At 35.8% G+C, this 20,000-nt stretch overlaps 1 protein-coding gene across 1 annotated transcript in view; it reads right to left on the bottom strand.

Annotated features, from left to right (window-relative positions):
* The window catches only part of LOC136028257 (uncharacterized), a 27,293-nt gene that overhangs the window by 4,708 nt on the left and 2,585 nt on the right, over positions 1–20,000 (bottom strand). The window contains exons 2-3 of the mRNA XM_065706027.1: positions 17,290–17,516; positions 14,189–14,415 (exon numbers count right to left, since the gene is read on the bottom strand). Of these exons, the coding sequence (XP_065562099.1) occupies positions 14,189–14,415; positions 17,290–17,516 (454 nt within the window). The remainder of the gene's footprint in view (positions 1–14,188; positions 14,416–17,289; positions 17,517–20,000) is intronic.

Raw genomic sequence — 20,000 nt, 5'->3', positions numbered from 1 at the left:
TCTCTATCAGCAGCAAGCCTGATTTCTTGCTGTTCTTGTAATTCCTCGGCACGCCTTCTTTTTCACTTTCTCTTTTAGCAGCAAGTCTGCTTCCGCGTTGCTCTGGTAGTTCCTCGGCACGCTTTCTGTTCTTTTTTTCTCTATCAGCCTCAAGCCTGTTTCCTTGCTGTTCTTTTGATTCCTCGGCACGCTTTCTGTTCTTTCTTTCTCTATCAGCCTCAAGCCTGTTTCCTTGCTGTTCTTTTGATTCCTCGGCACGCTTTCTGTTCTTTCTTTCTCTATCAGCCTCAAGCCTGTTTCCTTGCTGTTCTTTTGATTCCTCGGCACGTTTTCTTTCTGACTTTCTCTATCAGCAGCAAGTTTTTTGCATAGACTCTTTGAGCATCTTCATCGGCTTTTGCCATGGTAAGTTCATCAGTCATTGTAAACTTAAACATTAATAGATTTCTACGTGAACATATGTCTTAAATATCTTGAATGACGTCACCGTCAAAGCAAAAATGACGACAATTAATTTCATGACGTCAGTCAACACAGAAACATGACGTCACCTGATCCACAGACAGACACACAGACAGACAACTTATTTTTATATATATAGATATATATATATATATATATATATATATATATATATATATATATATATATATATATATATATATATATATATATATATATATATATATATATATATATATATATATATATATATAGAGTTGCTTTTTTATCATTGAGGAATAAAGATCGCAGAGAATTTTGGGAATAACTAGATCTCCGATGCGAAGGCCCCGTGAGTGTTGCAGCAACTGCGACCGATGGGGACAGTTGTGAAGCAGCACATACAACTATACTTCAGGGGTAATAAGCTTGTATGCTCCCGAATCATGATTGCAGATGTGCTATGATTACTGTAAGTAGTTAATTGTATGGTTGATTTGTAAATAAAGACTTCTGAAATAAGTTTTGCGTGCAAGAACTAATCGTCAAACTCTGCATCCATATTGTTTTTGTTGTTTTTTTTTTATCAGTATTAAGCCTTCGATAAATTGTGGCCAGAGAATCTTCGACCCTTCCATTCGAGGAATCCCAGCCCAAACCATCCCCTTAAAGGTGGAAACTATGATTAATGGCACTAATAGTTTTCATCATTTTGCGCAAAGAATATTTTTTTGTGTGTGTATGTAGTAAATTCACCGACTTTACATTAAGATACAGAAATTTTGCTTTTAAGTCTAAGTTTCCCAGAAAATATATGATACGTTTTACTGTATAAACTTTTATTTCTGAATGCACGATTGATTTTTTGGATATACGATAGCGCATGTCTTCTTGCTTCCTTTTCACGGCATTAAACGTCTAAGATTATAATAAACATAAAGAATTTTAATTTAAAAAAAATTCTCGAAATCAGGATTTCCATATTATTTCCCAAAAATTATTGAGATATACAGAAATTTCACTCAGGTTATCGAAGAGACAATACGAAGTCCTACAAGTATTCAAAGTTATGTGATTTCAAAAATGTTAAGCTTTGAAGCGAGTGAAGCGAGGGTGTTTTACTTAAGACAGACTGTAGGAAATTCGCAGAACCAAAAATTCGAATAGAAAAGTTACAGAGATAATTTTATCTCTGAAAAAGAAAATGTAATCTTGGATTCTCAGAAGACCAAGAACTGTCTATCTACGTTGGAAGGAAATTCTAACTTGTCTAAAAAAGATAAATATAAGAAGTCCAAAGCCTCTTGACAATTCGAACTAAGGCAGTTAATCTTTGAGCTACAAATCCAAGGGTAGAATGAGTCTAAGGATATTCCAAGCCTAGGAATAAGAGGAAACAAAATTTTGGATAAGCTAGCATCTCAATAAATGGAATCAGCGAAACGGGACCGAATGTTCTTGTAACTCTTCGGGACCAAATGAGAACCATTAGCACCATAGAATAAAAAAAAAAACGTCATTTGCACTTTGAAAAAAAGAGAACATATAGCTATGCATCACCGTACAAAAACGCAGAGCCTCATCCCAGCAAAAGAAAGATTTACTTGCAAGCAATCGATTCCTGCAACCCTCAATCAAGAAGAAGAGACTACAGCGTGCTGTCTTTGAATGCGCAACACTTGATTTTCTCATCCTAAGGTACGAATGAGAGAACTCAGATTTAAGATTTAATATAACATTGAACGGTTTTTTTTAAACCACTGGAAACTTTAGAGACTTCATTGAAACTATTCTGCCCCATTTGACAATTCTCATGGCTAGGAAAACATTTGAGTTTACATCTCTTGCAACTTCAGGGCTAGATTCAGCTAACCACGAGAAAATAAAAGCTACAAAAACAACAGTGTTGCTCCGCAACTCAAATATCCTTTTATTTTAAACAATCAATCAAGTTTCAATAATTATATATGTGTTAAACTTTTATTCTTTTCAAATTACCAAGAGTTAATTTAAACCATTTATCTATTTCTTATTCTTTAAGAAGTGAACACCTGGGATCTTTCTAGGAGGTCCCCTGCGGCATCTGCGACACAAGGTAAATACCATCATTTTTATTCTTATTCTATAAAAAGTTGTTTTTACTACCCTCTATGGGGTTCAAATACAGTAAAAAAAATCAGTGGGACTGGATTTTCCCTCGTCTTCCTGCAATTTATTCCAAGGGCCAAGGTGGCAGCCAAGGGACAGGCAGATGCTTCCGGATATCACTGAGTTGTCTCAATAAATGAATAAATAAAAAATATAATCACAAAATTCAGAGTAAGTTAAACAAAACCCGTGCGTTTCTTCTTTCAAACTGAATTTTGGTAAGGCACACAGAAATTGAAAAATAAATAAAGGCAATCTTATTAGTCTTTTATTCAGGGAGTCAATTACCTCCCCAAAAATATGTCTTTCCAGCATCAAACAGTTCGTGGTAACGAACTGTAAGTAAGGAGCGACCTGTCTCAATAGTAACCAAACTCTAAAAAACACATTTTGATGCCAATAGATGCATCAAAAGAATTGAATTTTTATACTGATTTTATATATATAAGTTTCATCAAGTTTAGTTCTACCCATCAAAAGCTATGAGCCTGAGAAAATTTGCCTTATTTTCGAAAAAGGACGAGACGCCCCCTAAAATTAATATAATCTTAAAGATAATCACATCATCAGATTCACCGTATCAGAGAACCCTACTGTAGAGGTTTCAAGCTCCTATATGCACAAATATGGAATTTTGTATTTTTGCCACAAGAAAGATCACAGATGCGTGTTTATTTGTTTTATTTTTCTCAAGGGTGATCGTATCGACCAATTGGTCCTAGAATTTTGTAACAGGACTCACTTGAACGGAAATTTGAAGTTCTAGTGCCCTTTTTAAGCGACCAAAAAAATTGGAGAGCAACTAGGCTCCCTCCCACGCTCATTTTTTCCTAAAGTCACCGGATCAAAATTTTATTGCCATTTTCTTCAGCATAGTTAAAATATCTATTAACTACGTCTTTGAGAACGACTTAATCACCAGTGTCCCCATGGAAAGATCTGCAAGTTATGAACTTTGCCCATTGTTTACATATAGTACTTTTTAATCGTAAGTATAGCCTACAGACGTTTTCAGGGGGATTTTTCTGGTGGGGGGGGTGGTGAGGGGATTGGGTTAATGGGAGGATCTTTCCAAGGAGGAATTTTTCATGGAGGAGATAATTTCTATGAAGGCATGCTGGATATCCCAGCGTTATTCAAAGAACGATCAGAAATGAAATTAAAAAAAAAGTTTTCAACTGAAAGTAGGGAGCAATATTAAAACTTAAAACGAACAGAAATTATTACGTATATGAGGGGGTTCGTCCCCTCAACAATACCGCGAAAGTGTTTTTAGTAATTTCAAAAGAGCTATGTATTCTCGTTCAACGGCCTTTGTGGTTCAGGGGTCATTCTTAAAGAATTGGAAATAAAATTCGAACTTTTTCGTAAAGAGCGAGGTACTGATAAGGGGGCGAACCCCCTCATATTACGCATATGAAGGAGATCACCCCCTCGCCAATACCTCACTTTTTACGCTAAAGTTCAAATTTTGTAAAACAATGGCCAATATAATCAATAATTTGTTTTTGTTATTTTCCGGCCAATCTTAGCATTTAATTTTACCTTAAGCAGCTTCATAACTATGATTTTTGTGTGACAATAAACCAAAGATGTCGTATGTGTTCTACTTGTAGTTTTTAATAAATAAAAAAAAACAAGTTTTTCAACTGAAAGTAAGGAATAACATTAAAACTTAAAACGAACAGAATTATCTATATCTATATATATAAAAATAAGTTGTCTGTGTGTAAGTGTGTGTGTGTGTGTCGAGTGAAGTCATGTTTGTGTGTCGACTGACGTCATGTTTGTTGATTGACGAAATTACACACCGGGACATCGGGATACAAATGACGACCGGGACACCGGGATATCTTATCTATATATATATAAATAAGTTGTCTGTCCGTTACGCCAGATTATATCTTATCTATATATAAAAATGAAACTAAACTGAAAAGCAAACTGAAACTAAAAATGTAGAAACTGGAAATTGCATAAATATTTCTATATATTTTGACAATAGATTAAAGTAATTCGAAAACCTTATAACAGATATTTATAATTTGAGGTTTATTATAAATTGTTGAGTGTTAGCATGCTTGGCACGTAAAATTTTTTCTAACAGTCAATGTTAGCATGACCACTGACAAATTGAAAAACATTGAAAAAGATAGAATGTTACCAAAAAGCAAAACCAGGCTTGCGGTTCAAAGAGAAAGGGCCAGATTAAGAATGTGCAATTTACGTCAACGAAGGCGTGTCGAGGAACTACCAGAGCAACGCGAAACCAGACTTGCTTCTGAAAGAGAAAGTAAAAAAAGAAGGCGTGCCGAGGAATCACAAGAACAGCAAGAAAACAGGCTTGCGGCTGATAGAGAAAGTAAGAAAAGAAAGCGTGCCGAGGAATCACAAGAGCAACCTGAAAATTATCGCCTGGCATGCAGGTACAGCCCAGTCGATGATTATAGTAGATGTGTTCAAGTCGGGACTATGTCTAAAATTTGTCCCTATTGCAAGGCCTTGAAATTCAATTGTGAAACAATGGGAATGTGTTGCGCCTCAGGAAAAGTTAAACTTCCTCTATTGGCTGCACCACCAGAGCCATTGAAAACTTTGCTTACTGGAACTACGTCAGAATCTAAGCGTTTTTTATCACAGATCAGAAAATATAACTCATGTTTCCAAATGACGTCGTTTGGTGCCCAAATCGAAAATCCAGATCAATTTATGCCTACTTTCAAAGTAAAAGGGCAAATTTATCATAAAGCAGGGTCCCTTCTACCATTCTCAGGCGAGAATCATAAATTTTTTCAATTGTACTTCATCAGTGATAGAAATTCTGAATTGAATGCACGCTGCGAAATTTCTCCCAACGTTGAAAGGACAATCGTTTCCCAATTGCAACATCTTTTCCACGAAAATAATATTTTAGTGCGTCTGTTCAAAACAGCCATCGATTTGATGCCTACTGATACGCATAAAATTGTTATTTCCGCTGACAAAACGCCGCCTGGCCAACATGTGCGTAGATACAATGCTCCAACTATCGACGAAGTGGCAATCGTTATGGTCGGTGATCAGTTTTTACCTCGAGATATTATTCTTCATAAGCGAAACGCTCAGTTGGTAAGAATTGCTGAAACTCATCGATGCTACGATGCCCTACAATATCCTATCATTTTTTGGGATGGAGCCGACGGCTATCACTTTAATATTAAATTGATGAATCCAGCCACTAACAAAGAAATGAATAAGAAATGCAGTGCAATGCATTATTATTCCTATAGACTAATGATTCGGCAGGATGAAGAGAATTATGTTTTAAAATGCCGTCAATTGTTTCACCGATATGTCGTTGATATGTATGTAAAAATTGAATCCGAACGTTGAATCCGGAACGTTCAGAGCGGAGCTTGGTCTGATTCAGGCGGATGCCTGAATCAGACCAAGCTCCGCTCTGAACAATACATACATTTGCGAGATGCAGTTGTAAATGACGGTAATACCACAAACGTTGGAAGATTAGCGATTCTACCTTCGTCATATGCTGGCAGTCCCCGTCATATGCATGAATATACTCAAGATGCTATTAAGTATGTTCGTCTCTATGGTCGTCTAGATTTATTTATTACATTTACATGTAATCAATCTTGGGACGAGATACAGCAGCTTTTACTTCAAGAACAATCGGCGGTTCATAGACATGACATTATGGCCCGTGTCTTCCGGCAAAAGTTGAAATCACCGATAAACTACATAGTAAAACTTGAAGTGTTTGGGTCAGTGCGATGCTGGATGTACTAAGTGGAATGGCAAAAACGAGGTTTGCAACACGCACATATACTAATCTGGCTACATAATAAATTACGTCTAACGAAATTGATGATGTGATTTCCGCTGAAATACCTGATGAAAATATCGATAAGGGGTTATATGATATTGTTGTAAAAAATATGATACTGTTGAACCAACCTGTTATATGAAATAAAGTATTTGAACGTCGAAAACAGGGTAATTCAGTCGACGGCCAACCTACCATCTTCAAAGACACCACGATAGGAAGACTCTACACCGTTCACCCCAATCAACATGAATACTTCTTTCTACGCCTGCTTTTGGTGAATGTACCCGGTCCGACGTCCTTTGAGTATTTTAGAACTGTAAACGGTACTATACATGACACTTACCGCAGTGCATGCCAAGCTCTGAATTTATTGGAGAATGACCAACACTGGGATAACTGCATCAATGACGCGTGCGAAACGTCAACTCCAAGTCAAATTCGTGCATTGTTTGGCATCATACTAACAACTTGCTCTCCACCAGCTCCTACAGAGTTATGGGAAAAATATAATTCAAAAATGTACGAAGATATACTCCATCAAAAACGGTTAGAGACGTCAGATATGACTTTTGATTTTACATCAGAAATTTATAACTACACTTTAGTTATTATAGAAGATTTGTGCGTATGTATGGCAAACAAACCTCTACAGGATTTGGGAATGCCTTCACCTAATCGTACCGCTGCTGTTTCGACATGTGTAGAATTGGATCGTGAACAAAGTTACAGTACGAGTGATCTATTGTCGTATCTACAAAATAACATTTCCAAGTTAACGTCAGAACAAAAAGACATTTATGATACGATAATGCATTGTGTCGATAACAACGTTGGAGAAATTTTCTTTTTGGATGTGCCAGGAGGTACTGGTAAAACGTTTGTGATAAAACTGATTCTGGCATCAATTCGATCAAAAAATGATATAGCGTTGGCAATTGCGTCGTCCGGAATAGCCGCAACGTTGCTGCCTGGTGGAAGAACTGCTCATTCCGCTTTGAAATTGCCTCTGAATTCGCATTCTACAGAAACTCCCACGTGCAATATTTCCAAATCATCTGGGATGGGTAAAGTATTGCAGCAATGCAAATTTATTATTTGGGACGAGTGCACAATGGCACACAAAAAATCGCTCGAGGCTCTGGATCAATATGTGAAAGATTTGCGAAGGAATTCGAAACCATCTGGCAGCACATTAATATTGCTTGCGGGAGATTTCAGGCAAACATTACCTATAATACCTAGATCAACCCCTGCAGACGAAATGAATGTTTGCCTGAAAAATTCTAATTTATGGGCACACGTAAAAACATTAAAATTAACTACAAATATGCGTGTCCGATTGCAAAACGATGACTCTGGTCAAACATTTTCAGATCAATTACTGGCAATTGGAAACGGAAAGCTCCCAGTAGACTCAATTTCAGGACGTATACAACTACCTGCTGAATTCTGTAATTTAGTGACGTCCAAAAATGAATTGATTGAAAAAGTATTTCCGAATATTCTAAACAATTATAAAAATAATAAATGGCTAAGTGAAAGAGCGATTCTTGCACCCAAAAATATAGACGTCCACGAAATCAACAATATTGTTTTGACCAAGATTCGAGACCAGGCAGTCCTTTACAAGTCAGTCGACACAGTTTTGGAACCAAATAAGGCGGTTAATTATCCATCTGAATTTTTAAATTCCGTGGATCTTTCAGGGTTTCTACCATACGTGCTACAACTAAAAATAGGCGTACCAATAATACTGTTAAGAAATATCAACCCACCAAAGCTTTGCAATGGCACGCGACTTGCCGTAAAAAAAAAACAATGGAAAACGTAATAGAGGCCACAATCTTGACAGGGCCTTTTGAGGGTGAGGCTGTTCTTATTCCTCGCATTCCCATGATTCCAACGGATCTGCCTTTTCAATTTAAAAGATTGCAATTCCCAATTCAATTACCATTTGCAATCACCATCAACAAAGTTCAAGGTCAATCATTTGAAAAATGTGGTATTGATCTTAATACTGATTGTTTTTCCCATGGACAATTGTACTTTGCATGTTCGAGGGTCGGTAAACCTGATAATCTATTTATATGCAGCGACAATTGGACAGCGAAGAATGTTGTATATTCGCAAGTTTTACGCAGTTAATTTGTATTGTATCTATCTATCGATCTATCTATATAAAAACGAGTTGTGTGTATGCATGTTTGTTTGTTTGTAAAAAGAGCGTTTGCATATGACGTCGTTATTTATACATAAGGCTTTGTATATGGACAGACAATGGGAAAGCTAAGAATGTTGTATATTCGCAAGTTTTACGTAGTTCAAAACACATATATAAATCTATCTATCTATATTCATAGGTGGTACACAGGGACACAACTACAATAGCATGTAACTAATGTGGCGCGTAACGACTTACGCGCGCGGGGGGGTGTGTCGACTGACGTCATGTTTGTTGATTGACGAAATTACACACCGGGACATCGGGACACAAATGACGACCGGGACACCGGGACATAGGGAATATAAATGACGACCGGGACTCTCAAAGAGAAGCGACCGGGACACAAGGAATGTTCGATTAGCAATCACCATCAACAAAGCACCGGGACACATATGGCGACCAGGACACAGGGAATATAAATAACGACCAGGACACTCAAAGAGAAATTACAGACGGGGACACCGGAACACAAATGACGACCGGGACACCAGGACACAGGGAATATAAATGACGATCGCGACAGTCAAAGAGGAATTACAGACTGGGACACCGGGACACAAATGACGACCGGGACACAGGGAAACAACAAAAACGGGGACGCCGGGGGGCACAGGGGGATATATAAATGACGACAGGGACACAGGGAATGTTCGATTAGCAATCACCATCAACAAAGCTCAAGGGCAATCATTAGAATAATGAGGCATAGATCTGAATACAGATTGTTTTTCCCATGGACCATTATGCGATGCATGTTCAAGAGTCGGTAAACCTGACAATCTATTTATATGCACAGACAATGGGACAGCCAAGAATGTTGTACATTCGCAAGTTTTACGTAGTTAAATATATATATATATATATATATATATATATATATATATATATATATATAGATATATATATATATATATATATATATATATATATATATATATATATATATATATATATATATATATATATATATATATATATATTCACAGGCGGGACACAGGGACACAACTACAATGGCGCGTAACCACTTGCGCGCCCGGGGGGGCTTGGGGGGTTGCAAAGTGCCCCCACCAACTAGGTGTTGGGGTGGCACGAAGCGCCACCCCAACAGCTAGTCCATATATATAAAAATAAGTTGTCTGTGTGTGTGTAGAGTGACGTCATGTTTGTGTGTCGACTGACGTCATGTTTGTTGATTGACGAAATTACACACCGGGACATCGGGACACAAATGACGACCGGGACACCGGGACATCTATATATATATATATATATATATATATATATATATATATATATATATATATATATATATATATATATATATATATATATATATATATATATATATATATATAAATAGGTTGTCTGTGGTTCAAGTGACGTCATGTTTGTGTGTCGACTGACGTCATGTTTGTTGATTGACGAAATTACACACCGGGACACAAATGACGACCGGGACACCGGGACATCTATTATATATATAAAAATAAGTTGTCTGTGTGTCGAGTGATGTCATATTTGTGTGTCGACTGACGTCATGCTTGTTGATTGACGAAATTACACACCGGAACATCAGGACACAAATGACGACCGCGACACCGGGACATAGGGAATATAAATGAAGACCGGGACACTCAAAGAGAAAGCGACCGGGACACAAGGAATGTTCGATTAGCAATCACCATCAACAAAGCACCGGGACATAAATGACGACCGGGACACAGGGAATATAAATGACGACCAGGACACTCAAAGAGAAATTACAGACCGGGACACCGGAACACAAATGACGACCGGGACAAAAATGACGACCGGGACACCGGGACACAGGGAATATAAATGACGACCGCGACACTCAAAGAGAAATTACAGACTGGGACACCGGGACACAAATGACGACCGGGACACAGGGAAACAACAACAACGGGGACTCCGGGGGGCACAGGGGGATATATAAATGACGATAGGGACACAGGGAATGTTCGATTAGCAATCACCATCAACAAAGCTCAAGGGCAATCATTAGAATAATGAGGTATAGATCTGAATACAGATTGTTTTTCCCATGGACAATTATATGTTGCATGTTCAAGAGTCGGTAAACCTGACAATCTATTTATATGCACAGACAATGGGACAGCCAAGAATGTTGTACATTCGCAAGTTTTACGTAGTTAAAAATATATATATATATATATATATATATATATATATATATATATATATATATATATATATATATCTATCTATATTCACAGGTGGGACACAGGGACACAACTACAATGGCACGTAACTAATATGGCGCGTAACGACTTGCGCGCGCGGGGGGGGCTTGGGGGGCGCGAAACGCCCCCACCAACTAGGTGTTGGGGTGGTGCGAAGCACCACCCCAAAAGTATATATATAAAAATAAGTTATATGTTTGTTTGTACACACATGACGTTATTATAAATATATAAGGTTTTGTATATGACGTCATTGTAAGTATATAAAGGGGCGATTCAAAGAGAAATTTAAGTATAAATCCTACAATGGCAGAAAAAACGGCCGAGGAATCAAATCGTGTGAGAAATTTTAGTATAAATCGTAGAATGGCAGAAGAAACAGTCGAGGAAGCGGCTCAAAGAGGTAATGCCAAAAGGCCTGCGGCTAAAAGAGAAAAGTAAGAACAGAAAGCGTGCCGAGGAATCACAAGAACAACGTGAAAACAGGCTTGCGTCTCAAAGAGAAATTACAAAAAAAAAAAATCGTGCCGAGGAATCACAAGAACAACGTGAAAACAGGCTCGCGGCTCAAAGATATAATACCAAAAGAAGCGTGCCGAGGAATCGCAATTTCTTGGGGAATCAGATATTCTTTCCAATTTTTTTATCGTGCATTAGTATCACCATGGCTCTTGAACTTAAGGATATAAGTTTCAACCGGTTAAAAAATATTTTGCCGTCCTTTTTGGGGTTGATATCCCAGATTAAAATCGTTTCTGTTCATTAGTGTTTCCTTGGCACGAGGACTTGTGGCGTTAAGTGTCAAACCGTCCAGACAAAGATGTCTTCTGAACCCTTCTCAGACCCAATTTTCAGGCAAACCTATTTACACATTTTTTTCTCTATTAGGATCCTCTTGGCCAACAAACTCACGGGTGCAAGTTTCAAAACCTTTAGAAAAACAATTCTTTGATCGTTTGCTTGGTGGCTCTTTCGGTGGAACCGATATTTTTTTTTCTTTTGCAATGGGGACCAAAATACATAGAATACAAGTTTTCAGGCGATCGAAAAAATTTTGACCTTTTTTTAGCTTTATTTTCGGAGGACCCTTGCCACCCTTTTTTCCATTAGGTTCCTCTCAGCCAAGTGCATACGGCTGTAAGTTTTGAACCGATCAGGGACAAAAGAAACTTGGCGCATTTCCAGGCCCCTTAACACCCTCCCTCCTCTACATAAGGCGTGTTTCTATTGGTATAGGGAACGATTCCTGAAGGATTCGAGGTAATGCGACACCCAAAACAGACATACCCACGTTTTCCATCATAAAACCTATCTGTAAACAGTTGGCAATTTGCATAACTTAAAACCTTTACGCTAGGGGTGTGGTCAAGTAATTCCTGGAGACGTATTGTTTGGATTATTTGCAAATTCTGAGAAAAATGGCTATCTCGAAAATTCTTATCAGATGTATTGGGGGTAAGAGCGGTAGTGGTGGTGCCAGAAAAATAGCTGAGTCGACTTGATGCCCTTTAAAAAGGATATGAAATCTGTGAATTTCCAATCGAATGAGCCACCTCCCTTTCAATAAAAAAGTGATAGAAAAAAAACAGACGAGAGGGATTTGACTCCTTACTCTAGAGCGGTGCCTGGGAAATGTTGCATTTCCAGACTAGTAAAAGTTGTATATGATGAACGGCTTAAATTGGACAACATACCGTTCTGGTGTTCCCAGCAAGAAAACTACTATATCATATCAGCTTTTCATATATGCATGGAACTGCTGTCAATGTCCTAGGTCGAGGCAGTTATTTTCTTTGTAGTTTTAAAACTAGGCTAGAAAACTCAAAAATTCAAGAAAGATGACTTGACCTAAACTTCTCTCGTACCCTTTGTTTTCTTTTTAGAAGGATGTTCAGGGAAAGCTTTTCTTAAATTGCATTTTTATATTAAGTACACAAGTATTTGGGGGCAGGTACTGACAGGTTTGAATAATAAGTGTTCCCTAAATAAATTTATAAACTTACCCATTATCTTTAGCTCAATTCCGTGGGATGAGGCAGCTTTTAAGGTGCAGTCGGCTTAAGCATTTAAGGAGAAATTTATTTAATGCTCGAGAGGTTGTACTCCTTCTCAGATCCTTCAATCCACACTAGATAGGTAACTGTCGTACGTGATTTTCATTAAAATATTTATGTTTCAACAGCATTCAGAGAATGCTCCTGATTGGTCTGAAGTAATAATCAAGTTTCCAAACTTGTTACCGATTAGTGCACAAATCAAGCTGGGTGTTTTATTTCTACTATTGGTGCTGCTTAAGAATTGTTGATGTTTCTGATTAAAAACTTAAGGCCAACATTAAGTTTTAAATAAAAACACAAGAAATACAGGTTTCGTATGTGTGTTTCCACTAGATAGTTCCACACTAGATAGGTAACTGTCGTACGTGATTTTCATTAAAATATTTGTCTTTCAACAGCATTCAGAGAATGCTCCTGATTGGTCTGAAGTAATAATCAAGTTTCCAAACTCGTTACCAATTAGCGTACAAATCAAGCTGGGTGTTTTATTTCTACTATTGGTGCTGCTTAAGAATTGTTGATGTTTCTGATTAAAAATTTAAGGCCAACATTAAGTTTTAAATAAAAACACAAGAAATACAGGTTTCGTATGTGTGTTTCCACTAGATAGTTCCACACTAGATAGGTAACTGTCGTACGTGATTTTCATTAAAATATTTGTCTTTCAACAGCATTCAGAGAATGTTCCTGATTGGTCTGAAGTAATAATCGAGTTTACAAACTTGTTACCAATTAGTGCACAAATCAAGCTGGGTGTTTTATTTCTACTATTGGTGCTGCTTAAGAATTGTTGATGTTTCTGATTAAAAACTTAAGGCCAACATTAAGTTTTAAATAAAAACACAAGAAATACAGGTTTCGTATGTGTGTTTCGTACAATGTCTAAGTTTCATTCAAGCTGACTGGTATCACATCGAAGTTAAAATAACAAGATCTTTGTAGACCCCTGGGCAAGGACCCTAAATTATGCAATTAGTTTATTACGACAGAGACTATACAATTATATTTGAACGCCAAGGTGAACATTTAGAACTTTTGTGAAATCAGTCATATAAGACTTTTCGATTGGATAGTTGAAGGACCTATAGTAGGGCCCTTGAGGCAGGAGTTTACAAAAAGTAGCTTAATTAAAATTACCAGTACAAATAGTAATTTTTTAGATGATTCCATGATCAAAGAGCAAAGAAAAAAAAAACAGATATAAAACAAAGAAAAAACGTAGATAATGGAAAACTGAAAAATAACTTACTCCTTTTACCATTCTTACCTGGCTCTGTTAGAAAAGCTTCTCATTTCAACATGAGGAAAAAAATTATTGATCTTCGTTTGAACTGGAGATTCCACCTTTTTCGGACAACTGATTTCTTTCCCCAAAACCTTGGAAACATGTTTCTGACTAGGACCATTGTAAAGGGAAAGCTTGGGCTTCGTTGGCTTTGACTGAGTAGAGATCTGATTAAAATTGGCATATTTCTCTTTTATTAACATTCGAGGCTACAAAAAAAAAAGAAAGAAAAGAATATTACTAAGCAATGTAATTTATCCATTATTTGAGGTTCTCAAGAGCAAAAACCAATTTTTAGAGCATTTCAGCAATGGCTTGCAGATTCGTAGAACATCCTGATTTTTTATTTGTCGAACATTAGTTTAATTTTGGGTGAATTTTATTAGAGGTCTAGTAAGACACGGGGAATGAGCAACCTGAACCAAAAATAAGATACTTTATTTTATTGAAAATGTCTATGGAAACAGAGGGATTGTCACAACGGTGAAGCCGTTTATTTTCCTCTACAGTAATGGCACTTTCCGGTAGCATATGTTCACAGCATGCGCAGCAAGTTATTTAAGAATTTCTTATTGATTTTGCAGTTGATAGTAAGAATATGCTTGTCGCGTTTGGCATCCAAGTATCACCAGAGATCAGAATATGAAATTAGAGGGGCCATTAAGCATAAGAATCGTTCAGTTCTGGCAAAAAGCATCAAGGAATTGGTGGAAATATAGAATAAAGCAAGAGTGATGGAAAAATGTTATAATAAAAATTGAAAAGGACAAATCTACTTGAACTATCTTTTAAATATTTCAAACCTCCACAAAAACTTTAAAAGTTCAAATTTACTTGAGAAAAATTTACCAAAAAGTACTAAAATTCTTTAACTAAAACTTAAGAAAGAAGAGTTTACTAAAGAAAAAAAAAGAAGTACTTAGCTGAATACAATTAAGAGATTAGAAATTTTCTCAACTAAATTTGAAAACACAAAATAACATGGACAAAAACTCAAAAGAGGAATTCAATTGAACAATAAACTATAATTTTAAACTATTAATAAACTATAATTTAACACCTCATACATGGATTGAATACATTAAAATGTAAGAACAAAAAAAGAAATCGTCTACTAGAGATTTCGAGAGGGGTTCTGGGCAAAAGACCCTGAGGAAGCGTAGCTACCTATTTGCTAATGAAAAAGGAATCACAAATTGTTTGGAAATGCCTTATACTACTTGTTAAGTACACATTTTCATTTGGCGAAAAAAAGGAAAATGTTGACAAAAGAATTGCGAGGCCCTTTAATCTTAAAATACGGACTAGAAAAAGATAAGCCGTTTATAAACCCTTCTTTACTAGCTAGAAAACACCTTATAGTACTTGATAAGTACACTTTTTCATTCGGCGAAAAAAAGAAAATGTTGACAAATGAATTGCGAGGCCCTTAAATCTTAAAATACGGAGTAGAAAAAGAAAAGTAATACAAGCCCTTTTTTAATAACTAGAAAACACCTTATAGTACTTGATAAGTACACATTTTTATTTGGCAAAAAAAAGAAAATGTTGACAAAAGTTTTAATAAAAATTGAAAGGGAAAAATTTACTAGAACTATCTTTTAAATATTTCAAACCTCCACAAAAACTTGAAAAGTTCAAAGTTACTCGAAAAAAAATTACAAAAAAGAACTAAAAATTCTTTAACTAAAACTCAAGAAAGACGAGTTTACTAAAGAAAAATAGAAAAAGAAGAACTTAGCTGAATAAAATTAAGAGATTAAAAATTTCTTCAACTAAATTTGAAAACACAAAATAACATGGACAAAAACTCAAAAGAGGAATTCAATTGAACAATAAACTTTACTTTTAGACTGTTGATAAACCATAATTTAACATCTCGTACATGGATTAAATACATTAAAATGTAAAAAAAAAGGAAGAAGAAATCGTCTACTAGAGATTTCGATAGGGGTTCTGGGCAAAAGACCCTGAGGATGCGTAGCTACCTGTTTGCTAATGAAAAAGGAATCATATATGGTTTGGAAGTGCTTTATAATACTTGGTAAGTACATATTTTCATTTGGCGAAAAAAGAAGAATATTGACAAATGAATAAGAAGACCCTTTAATCTTAAAATATGGACTACAAAAAGACAAGCCGTCTTTAAACCCTTCTTTACTAACTAGAAAAGGTTAGTTCTATCAGAAAATATCGAAGTGGGTGATTTTTTTCTAGACTCCAGCCAAAAAGAATTCTCAAAATAAATTCCTTATGCCTAATAGATGTCCTAGAACAATATAAGTTACTTAATTAGATATATTTCACCTAGAAGTCTTTTCTATTGCACATCTGAAGTTCAAGACTACTCAGTTTTTAGAATTAAAATCAGCTGATTTTCTGTTTTTTAGACTGTAAATGAAGCATAAACACAGCTTAATGCATCGAGTTTTTTGAATGCAGCTACTATTACCCATATATTTTAACTTATATCTGCTGTACGAAACACGCATGGGTGTATTTTGGAGGACTTACTTCAGTTAAGGATAGGGGGAAGGGGTAAAAGAAAAATCTAAACAGGACAATTACGCAAAAAACGATAGACATAATAGAGGAAATTGCGGCAAGATTGAGATTTAGATCGGGCCCGAGAGACTCCTATGTGAATGCTGGATCAGACATAAATTTAGAAGGAGTTTTTTTTTGGAGGAGGGATTGCTTTAATTCAAGTCAGACGAATGAAGTAGACACAGCTGCCACACCTTGTTAACTTTCCCAGCATTATCAATTGCCGTGTCAATTGCTCAAAATTATTCTAATATTATTATACTTTTTTAAGGAAAAACAGAGTACAACTTTATCGTTTTTCAGACCATATGGCGGATTTTAGGAGGCGAGCACTGGAATTGGCTAGGGTCCAGCTTAATTTTGTTCAGTATCACTTAAATTCTCATAACTTTATACGAAAAAAAAATATCCTAACAATCAGAAAAAAAATACGGCCTGTTCTCACCTACGGCCCCAGGAAACCCAGATAGACACATATTATGTGATATTTCTCCCTTTTTACGCGGCTTTTTCTTACCAATGCACAAAAGAATCACCTTTTTACAGGATTTCGGTGCTTTAGGGTGTTCTGTTCCAGCTAGAATTTGCTCTTCAGGTTGAGCAACATTTGAATTAGACTGATTTTTCATTGCTTCAGTCAGCTGAGGATGAAAACTTCGTTCAATACAAGCATCTATATCATCCAAGGTCTCATGAATACTATTAAACAATCGCTGGGTCTGGTCATGGTCAGTCTTACTTTTAGTAATGAAAGAATCAATTTCTAAAAGATAATAAAAATGGACTTAAATAAATAATTATTTTCAAGCTTTATATAGAGAATATTAACTTCATCAGCAACAAGACCTATTAACACCTGCTGAAATTATTTCAAATCATGTTAAAACAAATTCAATGTGAACACAATATACATGATGCTATCGTCAGGAAATCATTAGGGTCCTAAAGTGTGCTGCTGTTTTGAAGAAGAAGAAGAAGAGCAAGACTGAAATATAAAGTAAATGGAAAAATGCTTTGAAAAGAGGAAAACAAAATACAAAAGAGCCCAATACGTAAACAAATACTAACTATAAGTCCAGGACAAATACTAAATGGCTTGCAATGTATTATCACTAGCGGTAGGTTCTTTTTTTTTAAGGCGCAAAATTCAAACAATTTCAAAGAACAAGCCTATTTCCCCTACACGCCGTCACCTAGAACAGCATTTGAGAGACGATCGTATGGTTCTCAAAGTGTTAAGAACTAGAACTAAAATCAAAAGAAACTAGATACGCGTCGGCTATCATAGGGTTTATTGACAATACCCCAGCAAAAAGCAAACCTTAGGGCATTAAGCCAAAATTTTCAGGGCTACTAATATTACTACCACTTTTGCTACTACTTCTACTACTACTCCTGCTTCTAATACTGCTGCTATGGAACTAAATTAAAATAGTGTAAGTGCATCTAGGTTGTCAAAATTGTATAGGCGGGATATCTTGGGACTGAAATAGGGTATAAAGTAGAAACTTACAAGGAAAGTTTACGTTACTTTAAAGCTAAATGAAAAGACATAATATGCATGCTGGTTGTCAATAAGAACGTATCAGCAATATCTCGTGAACGGTTGCGAGTTTAGTTTAAACACATACGAGTTTCTCAAAATTATACTTAAAGTTGTAATTGAAAAGCTAGTTTTAATCGTAAAATTCTAGCAATACAAATTTGCAATACTGCGACATCATTAAATTAAAGAACAAAAAATAGCAGATGGGGAAAGAAAGGAAAATGAATTGAAAATTCCCTGTTTGAAAGGAGCATGGAATTAGGAAAAAAGGAACAAAGAGGAAAAATAGTTGAATTAATAGGGTTAAAAAAATACAGAAAACACATAATTTGGTAATAAGTCAAAACCTGCGAAACGAAGAATTACAATACAATGTATATGCATTGTACTTATAGACCTCGATTAAGAATACATTGTTACATGAAAATTTAAATTAAAGTTAATCAATTCGATCAATTCTTTCTGTTTCTTAGGAATAATTTTCTTTTTATATAGACATATTTCCGAAAAGTAAAATTTCAGGGGGTGAGTTTAGACTTTCACTTGAGAGATTTATAGAGGAAATATTTCGTACATTTCAAAATGAGTGAAATAATTACTCCCTTGGAGGGGGGGGGGTTGCTCATATGGTCGTTTAGACGCAAAAGGAAAACATCTATTTGTACGTTGCGAACAAACATTAACGACTGAAAAACCATGATTTTAATCTGAAATTACACACTCTATAAATTTTCTTATTTTTATTTTTTACTTTTCTTCCCTGCAATTCGTAAGAGAAAAGTTACACATTCTCAAACAACATAATATTTAAAATCACGAATTCGGATTTATTACAAAATTCCTTCCAAGCTGAACTGAGAACAGAGCTGTGTGCAAAGTAGAAATCTCTTTACCCTGTCATTACTTACATTTCTTTTGACACTGTTTAATTATTTTCCCTTTTACAACCAAATTCCTCTTGTTTCTTTTGAAAGAAAGCACGAATGTTTGACGCAAAATAAGCGTTTACGAAAAGAGATGTTTCTTCATATTCTTTGTCATTCTTTGAATATATCACGTTAATTAAAATAGTACAAAATGAACACTCAAAAAATAGATAGAACGGTTAGAGCCAATATTCTAGTATTGAAGTAAAAAGAAAAGAAAAAAAATGGTCAATTACCATACACAGACGTAAAAAGCCACAGTTCTTTTCAGGATGAAAAGGATATCAAGAAAAAGACAATTACCATTTTATGGTATTCACCCCAAATAGCACAAAAAACCGAAGAATTTTGAGGTAAGGTCAGTAATATTTATAAGGATTTAACTGAACAGCAATTTTTAACAACGATAACCAATTTTTTTAGAATTTCAAAGAGAGCCTCAACCTCCTCAAACATGTGACGTTAAATCCAAACGAAAAGTGCATCATTGAAATCACCTTCGTCGTAAACCCGTTATCGTAAATCCCCCTATCTTATAAAAGAAGACAACCATATTTAAGTAGATGGCACTGACCTGAGCCTTGTTTCCCTCCAGTGCTAACAGAGCTGGAAAATTGTAAAAGATAGCTAAGAGCGCAATTTGTTTTCTGTCTGTTTATGAATATCTCCGAATTTTCTTTCCTATATATTTATGTTGCGAAAGCAACACTTTGGTTTTGTTCCGGTTTTTGTTTTCCTATGCTGCCGATCTCAGCTTATTCCCAGAAACTGGTAA

Source organism: Artemia franciscana, chromosome 1, assembly GCF_032884065.1.
Source record: "Artemia franciscana chromosome 1, ASM3288406v1, whole genome shotgun sequence".
Classification (NCBI taxonomy): domain Eukaryota; kingdom Metazoa; phylum Arthropoda; class Branchiopoda; order Anostraca; family Artemiidae; genus Artemia; species Artemia franciscana.
Note: the sequence above shows the minus strand (reverse complement) of the source record. Positions and strands in the feature narration are given on the sequence as shown.